General features: G+C 36.9%; 1 protein-coding gene across 1 annotated transcript in view; it reads left to right on the top strand.

Annotated features, from left to right (window-relative positions):
* The window catches only part of RAB10 (RAB10, member RAS oncogene family), a 75452-nt gene extending 56313 nt beyond the window's left edge, over positions 1 to 19139 (top strand). Inside the window, exons 3-6 of the mRNA XM_067703532.1 lie at positions 7180 to 7318; positions 11349 to 11438; positions 11782 to 11883; positions 16622 to 19139. Coding sequence (XP_067559633.1) covers positions 7180 to 7318; positions 11349 to 11438; positions 11782 to 11883; positions 16622 to 16705 — 415 coding nt within the window. The 3' untranslated portion in view covers positions 16706 to 19139. The remainder of the gene's footprint in view (positions 1 to 7179; positions 7319 to 11348; positions 11439 to 11781; positions 11884 to 16621) is intronic.
* The last annotated feature ends 744 nt before the right edge of the window (positions 19140 to 19883 follow it).

The raw sequence follows: 19883 nt of genomic DNA, 5'->3' as shown, positions 1-19883 counted from the left end.
AAGCACAAAGTTACGAAATTTGGGGTCTCTGCCTTGCCGAGGAGCTTGATGTTGTCTCTGGCCTGTTCTGGTGCTGTCAGTGTCCAGCCTAAAAATAGCTGTCATAGTAGCAGCCAGAGCACACGGCTTCTTTGACCCTGTGTGTGGGACTAACAGTTAAGGAAATAAGCTCTTTTAGTTCCTAGGAATATATCACTCCTTTCATTATATGTCAGTGGGAAAAAATAGGATTTTACAACATTCTCTTAGCTGTGCATCTGTCATTTTATGTAAGGAAAATTCTATTGCCATTGATTCATAATTTCAGAAATCTGATTATACTACATAGGCTGAGAAGAAAAAATTTTTAATAGGAGAGGAAAACCAAGTGGTTTTGAAAACAGGCTCAAAAACCTGTAATATGGGACATGAAAAGGTAATGTGAATATATACAGTGTTTAATTGCTCTTCAGACAATAAACACCTGCTTTTGCTGATTGGAGTCAACCTGCTGTCTTTAGACCTGGGTGTATGTGTTTTAGGTTTTATGCAAACCTAAAAATAATTTGACCATGAATTAGCAGCTGTGGCTATTTTTAGCCCTGGGCGGAGGGTCACCAATTAGCCTAGAGATGGTGAGGCAGGGACTCCCTTTCTGCTTTGAAATAAATTGTTGATTGCATTAACAATTGGTAGGGATTGGTATTATAGGAGGATCCAGGAAAAGGATAATTTTAAAAGACTTAGCAAGGAGAGCATATAAAAAGAAGGAAGAGGGGTTGTAAGAAGTTTTGGGAGATGGAGGAGACAAAAATCAAAGAACAGATGGAGTAGTATGCCATCAGTGAAAACAAAAACTCTTATTTTGTTCTGAAATCATGATTACTTTTTCAGAAGGGCCATTAATATTTCAATATCTTTTTATCAGTATTTCATAACTAAGCAGCATAATAATATAAAAATAAAATTTCCTCTCCAGGTGCCATTGATTTAGATTTAGCTAAGTAGTTTCTTTGCAGTGTGTTTTTTCTTGGTGGAGAATGTAGTCATAGATTTGACACTGAAGTGTGTATATAATTTGCTAGTTGTGAATGAATGGGGACGTGAGCCATATGGATACCTGGGTGTAACAGTGTTCCAAGAATGTTAGACAGTGTTGGGGGTGGTATTCATAGCAGAATGCTGTGGAAGATTTTTTCCCTAAATTGTTATTACTTATGATAAAAATCGAAATGCAAGTTTTCTATCCCTCCTACATTACAGCTGTTAGACACTACTGGAAGCCCGGTCCTGTATGTTCTTTGTCTTGGATAAGTACTTCTTTTTTTTTTTTTTTTTTTTTTTTGCGGGCCTCTCACTGTTGTGGCCTCTCCCGTTGCGGAGCACAGGCTCCGGACGCGCAGGCTCAGCGGCCATGGCTCACGGGCCCAGCTGCTCCGCGGCATGTGGGATCTTCCCGGACCAGGGCACGAACCCATGTCCTCTGCATCGGCAGGCGGACTCTCAACCACCGCGCCACCAGGGAAGCCCTGGATAAGTACATTTTTAGCCTGGATTTTAGGTAGGAAACTTTAACCCCTCCCTAGTGGGATAGAATTATTAGTTAATTTATACTTCTTTTTGCAATTTACAAAAGAACTAAACTATTTCTACTGTGATAGGACAAATTTTTATTGTTTTTTCATGAAAACATTTATAATTACATCTGTTTTAAGGCAACTTGTAACTAAATAGATTAATAAAAGATAAAATAAGAATTTGGAATTGAGAAAAATGTAAATATACTGTCTCTAAAGGACAACTCATTTGCTATGCTTAATTTGTAAGGTTTACCTATAAACTTCTTGGCGTCCAACACAAAAGGGCAGGGAGGGAGGGCTACCAACAAAAAAAGTAAGTTATTCTTTTCAGAAATAATGTAAAGAAAGCAGGAAAGAACAGGTCATAACTAATACACAATAAGTTTTCATAAAGCTATTTGTAATGATTCTAATTTGTTGACATAATATTGAGATAATGGAGATAAGATTGTGTCTAAGAAGGTATATAAATACATAAATACAAATGCATACATGTGCGTGTCTGTGTGTATGGCCTTTTAGTAGTCTAACCTAATTTAAGGATGCAACATAGAATTGATAGCAAGTCTATTAGATGGTTTTTCTTAAATGTCATTTTTTTGGATAGGTATTACATTACCTCCTAACTCTGCTTTTGCACACACACCCATTTTTAACACAGTAGACAGAACAGTTTTTTTTTAAACCCAGATTAAGTTATTTCTTTTCGTAAAACCCTCCAATAGACTTCCCATCTCACTCAGAGGAAAAGCTGCGATGCTTGCCGAGGCCTATAAGATCCTACATGATCTGCACTCCCGCCCCACCACCTCTCTGATCTCCTGCTAGTCTGGCTTCACTCCTTCCATTCCAGTCACATTGATCTCCTTTCTATTCCTCAACCATGCCTCAGGACCTTTGCACTTGTTCTTTCCCCTTCTTGGAATACCGTTGCTCCCACATATTTGTGTGGCTCACTTCCTTATTCCCTTCACTTCCTCTACTCTGTTTAAAATTTCACTTGTTTGCACCATCCCCAGCATCAGCCCCTAGTCTCTTTACTTTTTGTCTTCTTGACACTTTTCACCCTCTGAAGAAGTGTAACTCCAGAAATTTGTATGACAGGGCTGAGATTCTCTTAAGAAAATTGAAAAGTCCAGCCAAATCTTTAACTTGGCTAAATAAAAAAACATATTATATTACTTTCATACAGAAATAGGCTTCAGGCAAAGCCAGGGTTTTGCTTGTGAAACAATTTTGATTATAGCTTAAACACACACAACTATTAACTTGAGAGAGCTCTGAATACCATAGACATAGAGCATCTCTGTAGAGATGGTTTTGACTTAGGACATTTTAAAAGCACAATTAAATTTTGGGTCACATATAATGATATTATTACATGTTTGCATATTTTTATACTATAGATTCTTTGGGGTTATCTATAATAAATACAAATTAATTATAAAATTTTACTTTAGTTATCCCTACTACTTTGTTTGTTAAAAAAAAAAACCCAAAGATCCAGGGAGGTTAAATACCTTCAAGGTCACTCAGCTGGAAGGATTGGAACCTGACAATAAAGTTGGATCTGACTCCAGACCCATGTTCTGTGTGTGTTCTTGCATAATGCCTAGCACATGGTAGACCCTCAGTATATATTTGAATTGATGGATAAATGGATAGGTGTCAGATATATGAACATATAATGCACACTGTGATTAAATGTAAGGAATATTAACGTATTGGTAGTTCTTTTTTTTTGCGGTACTCGGGCCTCTCACGTTGCGGAGCACAGGCTCCGGATGCGCAGGCTCAGTGACCATGGCTCACGGGCCCAGCCACTCCGCGGCATGTGGGATCTTCCCAGACTGGGGCACGAACCCGTGTCCCCTGCATCGGCAGGCGGACTCTCAACCACGCACCACTAGGGAAGCCCTGGTAGTTCTTTTACGTTCCTTGCTACTCATATTTTTAGACATATAAGCACTATTTTTAAAAATGTACGTTTTTAAGGGTCATGTAACTAAATTGGAATGCCTTGATTCTAAAATATAATAAAGGACTGCTAGGTAAGATTCTGAAATACTGACTCATTAACAAACATTTGAGTGTTTATTCACCATGTAGATACTCTGGATTTTGCAGTGAACAAGACAAACAAATCTCTGATGGAACCTACATTTTAGAGGACATGGGAGACAGTAAATAAATCTATAATAAGTGCTTTGCAGAGAGGTAAAGCAAGGAGATGGAATAGAGAGAGACTGGATGACTATTTAAATTGGATGGGCAGAGAAGGCTTCTGATAAGGTGATGGTTAAAATGCAAAGATGAGGTGCCAACCATGTACAGGACTGTGGGCACAGCTAGTACAGAAGCTCTCTGGTGAGACCAAGCTTGTGAATTTGGAGACATGAAAAAATGTGGTTCTAGCTGTCAGGGAAAAGAGTGCCTCAGAATTTGGGGGGGGGGTGCTGGTGAAAAGTACAAATCCTGTAATACTTTGTAAACTTCAGGGTAAGGATTTTGGGATTGGTTCTGGTTATAATGAATCGCCATTGGAATTTTTAGTTTGTTTTTTTAAGCCTAGTCATGTTTTCCGTTTGTTTACTTGTTTTGTAATGGCTTTATTGAGACATAATTCACATACCTTATAATTCACCCATTTAAAGTATACAATTAAATAGTTTTTTAGTATATTTGCAAGGTATATTCACCATGATCACAATTTTAGAACATTTTTATACTTCTGGAAAGAAACCCATACCCTTTAGCAGCCTTTTTCCATCCTGCCCAAACCCTTCATCCAGGGTAACCACTAACCTACTTTCTGTCTCTGTAGATTTTCCTGTTCTGGATATTTCATATAAGTGGAATTATATTACAATATGTGATCTTTTGTGTCTGATTTCTTTCACTGAACATAATGTTATCAGGGTTCACCCATGTTGTAGCATATATCAGTACTTCGTTCCTTTTTATGGCTGAATAATATTCCATTGTATGGATATACTACATTTTATTTACCCATTCATTAGTTGATGAACATTTAGGTTGTTTCTACTTTTTTTTTTGGCCAGTTCTTTCAGATTTTCCACATAGATGATCATGTCATCTGTGAACAAAGACAGTTTTATGTCTTCCTTCCAAACCTGTATACCTTTTTTTTTTTTTTTTTTGTGGTACGCGGGCCTCTCAGTGTTGTGGCCTCTCCCGTTGCGGAGCACAGGCTCCGGACGTGCAGGCTCAGCGGCCATGGCTCACGGGCCCAGCTGCTCCGCAGCATGTGGGATCTTCCCGGACCGGGGTGCGAACCCGTGTCCCTTGCATCGGCAGGCGGACTCTTTGGGAAAATATTCCCAAACCACATAACCTGACAAAGGACTTACATGTAAAAAGAACTCTCAACACTCAATAGTTAAAAAAAAAAGGGGTGGGGGGAACCATCCAATTAGAAAATAGACAAAAGAGGGAATTCCCTGGTGGTCCACTGGTTAGGACTCTGTGCTTCCACTGCAGGGGACACGGGTTTGATCCCTGGTTGGGGAACTAAGATCCTGCATGCTGCACTGTGCAGCTAAAAAAAAAAAAAGAAAGAAAATAGGCAAAAGACACGAATAGACATTTCACCGGAGAGGATATATGGATTGCAGATAACTACATGAAAAAGGGTATAACATCATTAGCCGTAGAGAAATACAAATTAAAATGATGATGAGATATCACTGCATGCCCTATTAGTACAACTAAAATAAAATATAGTGAGAACACCAAATGCTGATGAGGATGCAAAGAAACTGGGTCTCTCATACATTGCTAGTGGGGATGTATTAAAGTAGTATAGCTACTCTAGTAGCTACTACTGGCAATTTCTTATAAAGTTAAACATATACTTACCATCTGACGCAGCAGGAACATTCCTGGGTGTTCATCCCAGAGAAATGAACACTTATGTACACACAGAAACTTGTACACGAATGTTCATAGCAACTTCATTTGTAATAGCCAAAAACTAAAAACGACCCAAATATCCTTACACAGGTGAGTGATTAAACAAATTGTGATGAGTCCATTCAGTGGAATACTACCCAGCACTAAAATGAAACACACTAGTATTACATGCAACAACTTGGGTAGATCTCAAGGGCATTGTGCTGGAAAAAGTGAAAACAACCGTTTCAAAAGGTTGCATTATGCATGATTCCATTTATATAACATTCTGGAAATGGCAAAAGTAGAGAAATGGAAAACAGATTATTAGCCAGAGTGTAGGGACTATATAGGAGGTAGAGAGAGGAGTGAGTGATACAACAGTTTTCTGCCTTCTTTATGGCAGTGACTACACAACTCTATACATGTGATAAAATTGCAGAGAACAGTACTCTAATAATGTCTGTAGATTGTACCAGTGTCAATTTCTTTTTGTACTATGATGTAAGATGTTACCATTGGGAAAAACTGGGTAAAGGGTACACAGGACTTCTTTGTACTGTTTTCGAAACTTCCTGTGAGGCTGTAGTTATTTTAAAACAAAAGTTTTAAAAAGAAGTTTGCTGGGAAGGGGAACAGAGAAATGCAGTGTTAGTTGGAGGGATGTGGGGTTGAGAGTGGGGTTTTTTGTTTGTTTGAATTTTGCTTTTTTTAGAAAAGATAGGGGAGGGACTTCCCTGGTGGCGCAGTGGTTAAGAATCTGCCTGCCAATGCAGGGGACTCGGGTTCGAGCTCTGGTCCGGGAAGATCCCGCATGCTGCGGAGCAGCTGGGCCCGTGCGCCACAATTACTGAGCCTGTGTTCTAGAGCCTGCAAGCCACAACTACTGAGCCCGCGTGCCACAACTACTGAAGCCCACACGCCTAGAGCCCGTGCTCTACAACGAGAAGCCACTGCAATGAGAAGCCCGCACACCACAACAAAGAGTAGTCCCCGCTCGCCGCAACTAGAGAAAGCCCGCGCACAGCAACAAAGACCCAACGCAGCCAAAAATAAATAAATTTTTTAAGAAAGGGGGGGGAGACTTAAACATGTACATATGCTAATTATAATTATAATGATCCATAAAAAGGAATTGGTGATGCAAATGAGGGAAAAATTACAGGAGCAAAATATCTTTAGCTTGAAAGCATTGAAAAATACTACTATTTACGTATTTCTGTCCTGTTATTTATAAATGAGGTTATCTTTACAACTTTTTGTAAATGATTCTAAAGATAAATGTGGCTATACTATGGTGTAGTCCTTTAATGTTCTCAAAATTCCACAAGCTTTTGTATTACATTGTGGAACTAGATCACTAAATAAATGGAATTCCAAGAGTTTTTATCACACTTGCTGCTATTCGTCTTTAAATAACTTTAAAAAGAATTTTATGTCACTTTGTACTGTTCTCCCTTTCAGATTTTCATCCAGTATTGGTAGGTTGTTAATTTCCTTAGACTAAAAAGTATTTGCACATATATATGTTTACAAATAACCTTAATTGTATACTATTTAAGAATTAAATGAGTGGTGGTTCTATTTTGTTTTGTGTCATATAGTGGATTTTAATCTCTATTTTACCAAACTATTCTACTGTTTTGCCCTTTATCTACAACTTAGTAATATCAAATGCTCAGTGCAAATTATTGGTTGTTTATTTCAGGGATACGGCAGGCCAGGAGCGATTTCACACCATCACAACCTCCTACTACAGAGGAGCAATGGGTATCATGCTAGTATATGACATCACCAATGGTAAAAGTTTTGAAAACATCAGCAAATGGCTTAGAAACATAGATGAGGTAAGACCTAGAAATTGCGTAAACCCTACATAAACACACATTTGTGTCCTTGGTTAAGAAGAATAAATATTCCAGTTGATCTTATAGTGTTTGCTATCATTACTGTTGAATATTTCTACTTGTTTACAGGGTAATGTTATTTTTTGCCTACCTTTTTCTTAAAATTTTGGGCAGATCTGTTTTGAACCCCATCCAAGGCAATTACCAGATTACCCAGAAACTCTATACGGTCATCTTGTAAGATGGCCCCAACTAGAAGCTACCAGTGGTTTTACACACCTGTCTAAATGAATTCTTTCTTGGGGAATTTTTATTGAATGAATGAATTACATTTTCAATAGTAATTTTAAAAACGTATTTTTGGGAATTCCCTGGCAGTCCATGGGTTAGGACTTGGCACTTTCACTGCTGTGGCCCGGGTTCAAATCCCTGGTCAGGGAACTAAGATCCCACAAGCCATGTGGCATGCCAAAAATAAATAAATAAAAACGTATTTTTAAGTTATGGAAATACCGTATCACTTCTAGACATTTTGAAAGATACAGAGTACTAATACAGTAAAATGCTAACCAAGAAAATAGTGCCATATCATTGCACGTGAAGATGTCAGTTTTTATAAGGTAATGTGTCAAAGCTTGCCTGTTTCTGTGCTGCAGCATAGGTAGCTTCTTGTTGGAATTATTTTTCATGTCTTATTTCTACCTTCTATGCTTTGAATTTCATTAAGACTAACTCTTGGGAATTCCCTGGCAGTCCAGTGGTTAGGACTCTGCACTTCTACTGCAAGGGGCCCGGGTTTGATCCCTGGTCGGGGAGCTAAGATCCCGCAAGCTGTGTGGCACGGCCAAAAATAAAAAACCTCTTTAAAGCAACTTTTGGCTGGAAACACAAAGACCAAGTCTTAAGCCAGTATTAGACCCAAGGTAATAATATCTTCAATGGTAACAATCCTAAGGGCTTATTACTAACTTTGCCATTGCTACAAGAAGTCTGTTAGTATTTAATAATCTGTTAATGAGACAGATTTTGAAACCAAAAACAAAGCCTCCATTTTAAAATTTCCTTAGCCTTTATTTTATTGTCTGGCCAAGTAGCATGTGTAATAAGAGCAATTTATATAGAGATACTGTGCAGTGTTCCAGCAGCAACCGATTTTCCAATTCTGTGACATCAACTGGATGTCCTACAATTCAATCCTGTTCTGACACTAATTACTCAGTCTTAGTGTCAGACTCCACAGGTTTAAGGACTCAGTCCCACAAGACTGCTCTTCCTTCAAATGCAAGTTCTGGGTCCCCCAGGCTACCTGCACTTCTGTGTGACTTGGCTACAAATTTGGAGGTTCCCATGACCCATTTTGTGGTTCGGTAATTTGCTAAAATGACTCATGGAACTCAGGAAAGAGCTATACTTACAATTGTATTATAAAGGACACAACTCTGGAACTGCTAAATGGAAGAAATGCATAGACAGTGTATGGGGGTTGGAGAATGCAGAGCTTCTAGGCTGTCTCTGGACATGTAACCCTCTTGGCACCTTGATGTGTTCACCAACACAGAAGATACCCTAACTTCATTGTTTCCAGGTTTTAATGGGGGCCTCGTTACGTAGTCATGATAGTTAAATCACTGACCTCTGGTGATTGACCCTAATCTCTAGCCCCCTTCACCTCGTGGCGGGTGGGGGTTAAAAGTCTGAACCCTCAGTGTTTGGTTCCTCTGGTGACCAGCCTCCATTGTGAAACTCTGTAGAGGCCCTGCTGAGAGTCCTCTATTAGCATAAATTTAGGTAAACAGAAAGAGGCTTGTTATGAATAACAAAAGACACTCCTATCACTCAGCAAATTAGGAGCACTGTGCCAGGAATAGGAACAAAGACCAAAAATATGTTTTTTATTATACCACAGGGTCATACATTTAACTTGGTAGGCTGGATGGCTTAAGTTTCCCAGCATGAGAACTAACATACGTAAAACCCAGACATTAAAAAAAAAAATCTGTTTTTCTGATATATAAGAGATAGACTTTGTCTAATTTTTAATGTGTTGTAGAAATTTAAACTTTAACAGCTGAATTGATCCAGCAACATTTAAGAAAAGATTATATATATCATGGTCAAGAGAAATTTACCTAGGAATGCAACGTATGAAATAATGTAATTCACCATATTAATAAAAGATGAAAACCATATGATCTTGTCAACAGACACACGCAAAAAAACCCATTTGGCAAAATCTAAAAGACATCTGTGAAAATCCCACAGACAACATCATCCTTTCCCCTACAGTCAAGGACATGATTAGGATGCCTGCTCTGGCCACTACTGTTTAACATTGTACTAGAGGTTCTAGCCAGGGCATTTAGGCAAAGAAAAAAAAGAGCACCCAGATTGGAAAGTAAAACTATATTTGTAAATGGTATGATCTTGTATATAGAAAATCCTAAGGAATCCACACACTTCCACCAAAAAATAAAACTATTAGAACTAATAAACAAGTTCAGTACGGTTGTAGGAAGCAAGATTAGTATACAAAAATCAGTTGTATTTATATACATTAGCAGCAAATAATCAAAAAATGAAATTAAGAATATAATTTTATTTATAGTAGCATCAAAAAGAAAAAAATAAGAAAAATTTAACCAAAGAAGCACAAGGCTTTGAAAACCATAAAATGTTGTTAAAAGAAACTAAAGAATATCTAAATAATTGGAAAGACATCCTATGTCCATGAATTGGAAGATTCCATATTGTTAAAATGGCAGTACTGCCCAAAGTGTTCTGAGGATTTAGTGAAATCCCTATCAAAATCCCAGCTGCTTCTTTCGGATAGCGGCGGGAGTTGACAGGCTGATTCTAAAATTCATATGGAAATTCAGGGTACCCAGAATAGCCAAACAGTCTTGAAATAGGCAGTGACGTTTAAGCTGAGACCTGAAAAGATGAGTAGAAGGTATCCAGATGAGGATGGGGCTGGTGGAAATAATATGATGGATTCAAATTTAAGACAAACCAAGTCTCGTAAATTACTTTTGGTGTCCAGAGAACATAATTGTGTTGCTGCAGGGATATTTCAGGGAAAGGTGCATTGGGCCAAAGATAGACAATTTGAGATATTTTCCCCATCCCATGGGTTGCTTTTTCATTCTGCTGATAGTGATCTTTGACACATAGAAGTTTTTAATTTTGATGACGTACAATTTATCTGTTTTTTCTTTTTTGTTGCTTATGCTTTTGGTGTCATATCTGAGAAATCAATTCCAAGGTGATAAAACTTTTTCCCTATGTTTTTTTCTAAGAGTTTAATAGATTTAGGTCTTCTATTTAGGTCTTTGATCCAATTTTGAGTATGGTGTTGTAAGTTGAAGGTCCAACTTCATTCTTTTGCATGTTGATATCTGGTATTCCCAACACCACTTGTTGAGAAGACTGTCCTTTCCCCCATTGGATGGTCTTGGCACTCTTGTTGAAAATCATTTGATGGTGTACACAAGAGTTTATTTCGGGTATCTCTATTCTGTTCTTTTTGTCCATGTCTGTCCTTATTGCCAGGAGCACACTGTTTTGATTACTGTAGCTTTGTAGTAAGTTTTGAAATCAGGAAGTAAGTGTGAATCTTCCAACTTTGTACTTCTTTTCAAGATTGTTTTGGCTATTCAGGGTCCCTTGATATTCCACATGAATTTTAGAGATGGATTTTCCTATTTGTGCAAAAGATTTCATTAGGATTTCAGTGGAGCAACATTTGTTTTTAACTGATTTTTGTGCATGGACTCCCCTAGCAATGTGACTTTTTGAGACTAAGGGCTCTATAGAATTTTAAACTAAGGTTTCTTATAGGGTAATACACATTATCTAAAATCGTGATCCAGCTTGGATTTAGACTATGTGTAAGAAATTACAGTTTCAGATCTTTTGCATATGTCCTCTCTTGTTGAGAATGTTTCTAGAAACTAGACAGCCTCCTATAAAGTCATTTTTATTAAGCCATAATTCATGGTAGTGTGTAAATTAAATTTTTATTTCATTTTAGCATGCCAATGAAGATGTGGAAAGAATGTTACTAGGAAACAAGTGTGATATGGATGATAAAAGAGTTGTACCTAAAGGAAAAGGAGAACAGGTAAAAAGCTCTGAATGAGACTAATATGCTGCCCTTTCTTTGTGAAGATGGTGTTGCATTTGATTGTTTTTATGTTAGTGGTAGTGGAGTGCACTTGAGCTATTTGCATCCTTTTAAAAATGCTATAGGAAATGATAGCTTATCATTTGAGTGAATTTTTGTTTGTTTTCTAAGGAGCTTGACCATTTGAGTCTTGACCCATTGAAATAATCTGTTCATTTTAGATAACCTAGTTGAGATTACTACCTTTAGAATAATATTACTGTTTCCTTTAGGATGCTAAAGTCATCAATTGGTAACCTATACTTGATAATTTTATGATGATATTTTGCTTCTATTTTAGATTGCAAGAGAGCATGGTATTAGATTTTTTGAGACTAGTGCAAAAGCAAATATAAACATCGAAAAGGCGTTCCTCACATTAGCTGAAGATATCCTTCGAAAGGTAAATTTCTTTTTTCTTTTTCTTTTTTCTTTTCTTTTTTTTTTTTTTTTTACTGCTAAGGTGCCTGGTGTCACATTTGAACATTTCATGTTTTCTAAAGTACTAGATTTACATACAGAAATTGGGTTTGGGTGGTATTGTTTCTAAACGTTTACCCATCACTAATATATAATCCTCCAAAGTAAAGAAAGGAACTGGAAGGAACAGGCAGCCATCTAGAAATCTCTAGGATCTAGTCAGTGGTAACAGTTGACACTCTGAGCTCCAGTACTCAGTCTCTAGCCTAATTTCATACTCCTTTTTCCAACTTTTTGTCTGGTCCATGGTGTTATGGCTCTTCTGTTTCATTTCTCTTATATATCCTTTGCATTCCCATAGATAAAAAACTTAAGATAAGAGGTGAATCTATGATGTAGTTATTGCTACAAAAGCACTATTCTTCTATATAGTCATTTCTCAGATGTGCCAGTGAGGGGCATGTATATACTATATACTGAATAAATAGAGTAAGTCTGCCCCCAAATTTCATTTACCCAATCATTTCAACTTGTAAGGTAAAAAAAAAAAAAAAAAAGCTGAAAATTGATCTCGGGGAATTTTACCTCGAGGTTACTTTCTGGGTTTAATTCGTGAATCCCAAAATTTGCCAGTACAAGTAACTTGTAGCAAAATTGGGAAATCTGATTTTCATATTTTCCCCTCAAATGACTAGATAAAATACACAGTTATGAATTAAGGTTATGAGTCCTGAATTCGCTATTCAATCTTATGGTGTATTTAAAATGCAAGTAAAATAGAGAAAATCTGACACAATCCTGAGGGAGGAGCAAGCATTGTATAGGAGAAAATTTAATTGCTTCTGGTAACCTATTTTTATACTTGAGATATCAGTATTTCCCCGCCCCCAAAAAGCCCCTCAAATTTCATACACACACACACATATAAATCTAAGCTGTAATAGAGATGGTATTATCGAGTGTAAATCTAATGAAATTTCTGAGGAACCAAGCAACTTAATTTTTTTGAGGGGAGAGCTATCTGTTTACTATAGTGTTCAAACTAGAAAAAACAGTTATCACTTATTGCTGTTTAGAGTAACTACAAAAGTTGTGCCTGTTCACATCTGCTGACATCCTGCATATCATGTCTGATATCTATAATGTATTGACATATTGAGTAATAAAAAGCAAGTTAGGATATAACATGTGTGGTAAATGATCTTTTAAAAATTATATGTGATACCAAAAACACATGTACACATATACACACACACATTTGGTTATGCTTAGCAAATAAGGATCTGGAAGGATATATACCAGACTCTATCTAGTGAGTACTCTAGCGTGATGGTGGGAAGGGGAAGGGGATACAGGACAGAATCACTTTTACTTCATGTACAGTTTTGTTTTGAAATTTTAACTTGCTTCTTTTTAAAGTTATAAAAACAATTTAAAAAATATTTTTACACAGCTGGATATAGGTAAAAACCCATTAGAATTCCTTGAGGAAATATATTTTTATTTTAAAAGATTCCTGTAAGAAACAAAAATTAAAGTAGAACAGAAAAATACTAGGTAGACTACGAAAAAACATTTGTATTTTTAATTAAATGAAGGGAATAACAGATAGAAAAATACTTTAATTGGTGGAAAGTATAATACTTTGTATTTCTGAGATTGGTGGGTTACAGTGAAAAATTATTTCAGTACTTATAGGAATTATCACAAAACTTACTGAAATACCCGTGTTCTCTGTGTTTTTTCTCTTTCTGGAAATTTGGTCTTCTCCATTGTTTCTGACTTCTTTCTGTATTATATCCCTTGATCTGCTTCCAAATCTTTGCATTTCAAAAAAATAGTGCTATGTAGGCATATAATTTGTGTGTCAGTGAGGTAGATCTTCCTTATCATATTAAAGGTTAAAAGGTATGGATGCACCAATAAAGAAAGATCTCAGTCTAGAGTCTTCCCCAGGTAGGCAGGCCCAATTGTGAGGCAGCGTTTTTTCCCCATACACATACATGCACTTTTCAGTGTGATAAAGTTATGAGTTAAAACATCAAATGTAAACTTGCTTTAAAAGATGTAAAATACAGTAGTGATTCCTGACTAGCAACCTTCTGTGCAGTGCTTTTTCTCCTGAGTTGATAAAAGAAAAAAGAACTTTAGAATGAAAGCAATTTAAAACATTTAAAACTTAATTATTTGAATAGATAATTCATTCCCATGATTCAGACATTTAAAATAAAAAGAGTAAACATACAGAGAAGTTTCTCACTATATTCCCCCAACTCCTCATCCCTCCCCCATGGGCAACCAATAATTAATTTCTTAGTTACTAATATATGAGTAAATATGAATATATATACATTTTATTCCCATCCTTCCCCCCCCCCCCTTTTTTTTTTTTTGGCGGTACGCGGACCTCTCACTGTTGTGGCCTCTCCCATTGCGGAGCACAGGCTCCGGACGCGCAGGCTCAGCGGCCATGGCTCACGGGCCCAGCCGCTCCGCGCCATGTGGGATCTTCCCGGACCGGGGCACGAACCCGTGTCCCCTGCATCGGCAGGCGGACTCTCAACCACTGTGCCACCAGGGAAGCCCCCCCCTTTTTTTTTTTAAAGAAAAAAAAACACGTAAGGCAACATGCTCTGCACTGTTTGGCACTTAATATAAGTAAAATAGTTCCATTTTTAAAATAACTGAGTGCTACTCCTTTGAGTAGTCTATTATAATTAAACAGGTTTCCCAGTGAGGGACATTTAGGTGATTTTCAGCCTTATGATCTCATAAATTGTGTTGTAGTGAATAATCTTTATATTATTTTACACATGTGCAAGTATATTTGAAGGACAGATTCCCAGAAGTAGCCAAAGAGCATATAGTACATTTATAATTCTGATACATGCTTGCCACCTTCTGCCTGAGGGCTGTACCCTTTTATACTCCTGCCAGCAATATATGAGAATGTCTGTTTACTCAAACTCTTGACCAACATAGTGAATTATAAGACTTTCAGATGTTTTCCAACCTGACAGGTGAAAAACACAGATATAATTTGCAGCTCTCTTATGAATAATATGAGCATTTTTAAAGATATGTTTACGAAGCACTTTTGTGTTTCCTTTTCTGTAAACTTTTTTGTTTATTCTTTTGCCCGCTTTTGCTATTTAGTTATTGGCCCTTTTTTTGAGAGTCTGTTTCAAGGGTCTAAGTTAAATTGTGCAAGGACAGACTGTGAGTGATATGCTAACTGAATAAATGTAGTGACCTCCCTGGCTATAAGCACCCATATATCTTTAACTGACCCACACCCAGGAGTCCCAGAGAAAGAGTACTTCCTATGCAACTTTTTTTTCTGTGGCCAGGTGCTGAGCTGCCTCTTTCTCTTCTGTGCATTTTTCACAAAGACCTTTTTAATGCAAAACTTGCATCTTTAACATACAGTGAAAAGAAGAATTCCATAAGGCAGTGAGATTAGGTGGGTTAGCTCAAAGTGCAAGTAGAAATTTCACCTCTGTATGAATTCAGCAGGCCTCTCTTGGGCTATGTGAGTTTTAGAAATTATTTTAGTTCTTTCCCCTTGAACTACCTTAACTTTATATTGTTTCCATGAGAAAATAAGTTCCCACTTATATCCTAGCTTTTAAAATTCCATTCATGATGAACACTGTTACACAACAGCATGGATAAATCACACAGGATAAATTGCATAGGCTGACACTGAGTAAAAGGAAAAAGAAATCAGATACAAAAGAATACATGAAATATGGTTCCATGTATATGAAGGTCAAAAACAGAAAAAACTAATCTATGGTGGTAGAAATCAGAGTATTGGTTACCTTTAGGAGGGTAGTACTGACTGGAAAGGGACACAAGGGAGCCTTCTGGGGGCATATTATATATGTTCTATATTTTGATCTGGTGGTTTCACAGCATATATTAAAAATCCATCAAGCACAGTTAAGATTTGTATACTTTGCTGTAGGTATGCTATCCCTAAAATGAATTCTGCTTTCATACATATAGTATAGGCTATCCACTTAAAATAGTATATTCTTCTGATTATACAAGTAATATTTAGGATGTTGGGGTAATACAGGATTATACAAAGAGGAAAATAAAATAATTCATAAACCCACCACCTAAGGGGTTACTACTATTAACATTTTGGTGTCTCTCATTTTGATTTTTTTCTGTATCCATTTTTAACATGAATTATACAACTTTGCATTCTGCCCCACCCTATTCCCTCCACTTAATGTATCATGGTTAAAATTGCCTTTTTAAAGCAATGCTATGGAAATACAAGCTCCAATCTCAAAAGGCAAGTAAAACTAAACAGAAAAGGGCTGTTTCACTTCTCTGAAGTTAGACATGATCCAACATTGGTTTTATACATATGCTTGATGATGCTTTTTAAGTACTAAATACTCAGGGGTCAGGCCAGGAGATAATACACCTCTCTTCACAAGAGTTAGGGCAGAGAAGATTTCAGAAGTTCTACAAAGGAAAGCCAGGAGGCCTCAAGACATTTCACAACTTGGAAGAAAAAGGCAAAATGAAGATCAAAAACAAAACTTCCATTTCTTTACTTTGCATGGGAGAGAAAACCTATCTCATGTGACTGTAATTGCACTGTTACATAAATTAACATTTGTGAGAATATTGCTGTTAAATCTTGATTTATCCATGGCAGTGTTTTTTCACGGGTTGCTTTCCTTGTGTGTTTGTTCCAGACCCCTGTAAAAGAGCCCAACAGTGAAAACGTAGATATCAGCAGTGGAGGAGGCGTGACAGGCTGGAAGAGCAAATGTTGCTGAACGCTCTCCTGTTCCATCAGTTGCCATCCACCACCCTGTTTCCTCTTCCTGCTGCAAAATAAACCACTCTGTCCATTTTTAACTCTTCAACAGATATTTTTGTTCCTCATCTTTTAACTCCTAGTCCACCTGTTTTATTTGTTCTTTCATCTGTGACTGCTTGCTGACTTTATAATTTTCTTCAAACAAAAAAATGTATAGAAAAATCATGTCTGTGAGTTCATTTTTAAATGTACTTGCTCAGCTCACCACTGCATTTCAGTTGTATTATAGTCCAGTTCTTATCAACATTAAAACCTATAGCAATCATTTCAACTCTATTCTGCAAATTGTATAAGAATAAAAGTTAGAATTAACAATTTTATTTTGTACAACAGTGGAATTTTCTGTCATGGATAATGTGCTTGAGTCCCTATAATCTATAGACATGTGATAGCAAAAGAAACAGAAGCCAGGAAAACACTCATTTTCGCCTTGTGTATGTAAATGGGGTTGATTTTGTCCTGTGCCTTACGTGGAAAGGAACTTCTTTGGTTTTTCCTTTTTTTGTTTTGGTGGAAGCATGTGCAGGAGACATATCATCAAAACATAAAGCATTATAATGTTTGTGGTCTGCTTGGCTGTAATTTTCAAAGTAGTTAATTGAGGACAAAGGATAATGCAGAAATGATAGCTTTGGTTTGTGGAGTCTCATTTTAAGTGGCCTTTATAATTAAAACTATTCCTGCCACCGGTTCTTTTCCTTGGCCACTTTTTCCTTGTGTCTCTTCCTGCATGCTGCTTTATTTGCTTCTCCCCCACCACCCTGTGGTATGATTTATTTAAAAATGAAAGGGGTAAACTAGCAGGTTTGTCGAGTTTAACATAAAGCACTGATTTAACTTGCTAAGTAAACTGAAAGATAAATTCTAACTGCCTGTTATCAAATGTCAGTTAACTGTGTCCTCCCCTCATTTTCTCTCTCCCCTAAAGCTTCTGTCCCAGATTCCTTCATTTGCTGTTCGACTTCATGTTCCTCTTCTCTTTCCCTCTTTGTTCCCTTCCTGTCTCTCCACTGAGTTTATGAAATGGAAGAGTTAATTGCATGCACTAGTGTTTGGAGGGTGTTGTGGTTTGTCTTTCTAATTAGGTGTATAGCCTATTCACTTTCCTAGAATAAATCTCTTAACCTAAATTTGAATGGTCTCCATTTTGGCAACTCCTCTAGCAGTTTGGTAGCCCAGTCAAGGTTGTTTCAAAAAGGTGGGAAGGAGGAGTGAAATTTATTAACATGTTTGCCAAATATATTGAGATTTGGCCTTCGAAGAACATTCTTTCAGTGTTAAGTTGTCTTTACCTTAAGATTTAGAAGTACTTTAGAATATTATTAATTTTAAGTCCTATCTTCACATCCCTTTGGAAAACTTGTATTACCATGGATTTGGAAAAAGGACAACAAAGGCTTTTCATGTGAAGATAAGATACTGTAGCTCTCTCTCACCCTGTCATTTTTTCACTTCATTTTTCTAATTTTGCTTCATTGCTTATCATTAGGATAGGGTAAGTTAAGTTTGCTATGCTGCTAGCATCCTAAGATGATACCTTTGTTGAAATAATTGTGAATAGCATGATTCATTTCTCGCAGAGGCTGAGTTTAGGACAGCAGCTTCCATTGAAAAGTCTTTTTGTGTCGTGGGTAGCATTTTAATGACCTCTTGGCTCACATAAACAACATAGGGACGTATCTGCTATGAACATCCATGAATTTTCAGATAGTGCCCTAAAAGTGATTTTATATGCCTCACTGGTGGTTGTTGTTAGGTTTTTTGCCTCACTTTATCATTGTTTACTACTAGTAAAAGCAGCATTGCCAAATAATCCTTAATTTTCCATTAAAAATAATAATGACATGATGTTAAGCTTCTCAAAAAGTTTTAGGTTAAACCTACTGTTGTTAGATTAATTTTAATGTGTTTGTTGCTTTCCTTTATCTGGAATGTGGCAGTAGCTTTTTTTATTTTTAACCCTCTTTTAATCCTTACTCAGTTCAGTGACTTAAGGTTTGAGAGCTAAACACTGGGATTTTTGGGTAACAGACTGACAGTTTTGTTTGCATACTTATAATTGGCATTGTACATAGAAAGGATATGGCTACCTTTTGTTAAATCTGCACTTTCTAAATATCAAAAAAAGGGAAATGGAGTATAAATCAATTTTTGTATAACCTGTTTGAAACATGAGTTTTATTTGCTTAATAATAGGGCTTTGCCCCCTTTTCTGTAAGTCTCTTGGGATCCTGTGTAGAAGCCGTTCTCATTCAACACCAAACAGTTAAGTCCATTCTCTGGTAACTAGCTACAAATTCGGTTTCATATTCTACTTAACAATTTAAATAAACTGAAATATTTCTAGATGGTCTACTTCTGTTCATATAAAAACAAAACTTGATTTCCAACTGCGTGGCTTGGTTTTCATTTATTTATGGAGTTTAAGATGGAGGATTCCTTCTGAAAATAGTGCAGAATAGCAAACTGGATATTAGAGGAGCAGAAATAGAAGGAGAATAACTTTTTCAACTAGGGAATGCTGGGAAGGCAATTTCAAGGGCTATCATTGGAAGACACTGCATTTTAAAAGCAGAATCATCCTGGCATCAAGTGCACAACCGTAGTCACTCCCCAGCTAACACTTGCTAGAATGTGCCAGAGGCCAGCTCCAACTGAAGTCAGCTGATTACCCAGGGGCACCAAGGTAAGGCTGCCATGCTGGAGGATGAACCCTTGTTTTAGCAGTGACTGTCCTCTTATCTGAAAAATGTAAAGTGTTTCCTACCTTTTTTGTGAACCATAAAAAACAACTTTGGCTTTTTTTATATGTAGTATTGATGAAAGAAATGTTTGATCCTGTATTAAGGCCTTATTAGTCAATAAATAAAGATAAATACTTGTTGACAAGATTATCTCTGCTGGAAGGATATATAGAGGTTTTCTCATAGTGCAGTTTTTATAAGGATCACCTAGAGTGATGTTAGTGCTTCCCCGTTCACTCCCATCAACACGGAATTTTGTGTCTCGGGTGGGGCCTATGATTTCTGCCTTTAAGATTGGTATAGGAAAACAGACCATGGCCTCTGCCCTTACGTTTATGACCTAGTTTAGAAAGCAAAAGGAATTAGTGATCAGGTGAACATATACAAGAG

This window comes from Pseudorca crassidens, chromosome 14 (assembly GCF_039906515.1).
Source record: "Pseudorca crassidens isolate mPseCra1 chromosome 14, mPseCra1.hap1, whole genome shotgun sequence".
Lineage (NCBI taxonomy): Eukaryota > Metazoa > Chordata > Mammalia > Artiodactyla > Delphinidae > Pseudorca > Pseudorca crassidens.
Note: the sequence above shows the minus strand (reverse complement) of the source record. Positions and strands in the feature narration are given on the sequence as shown.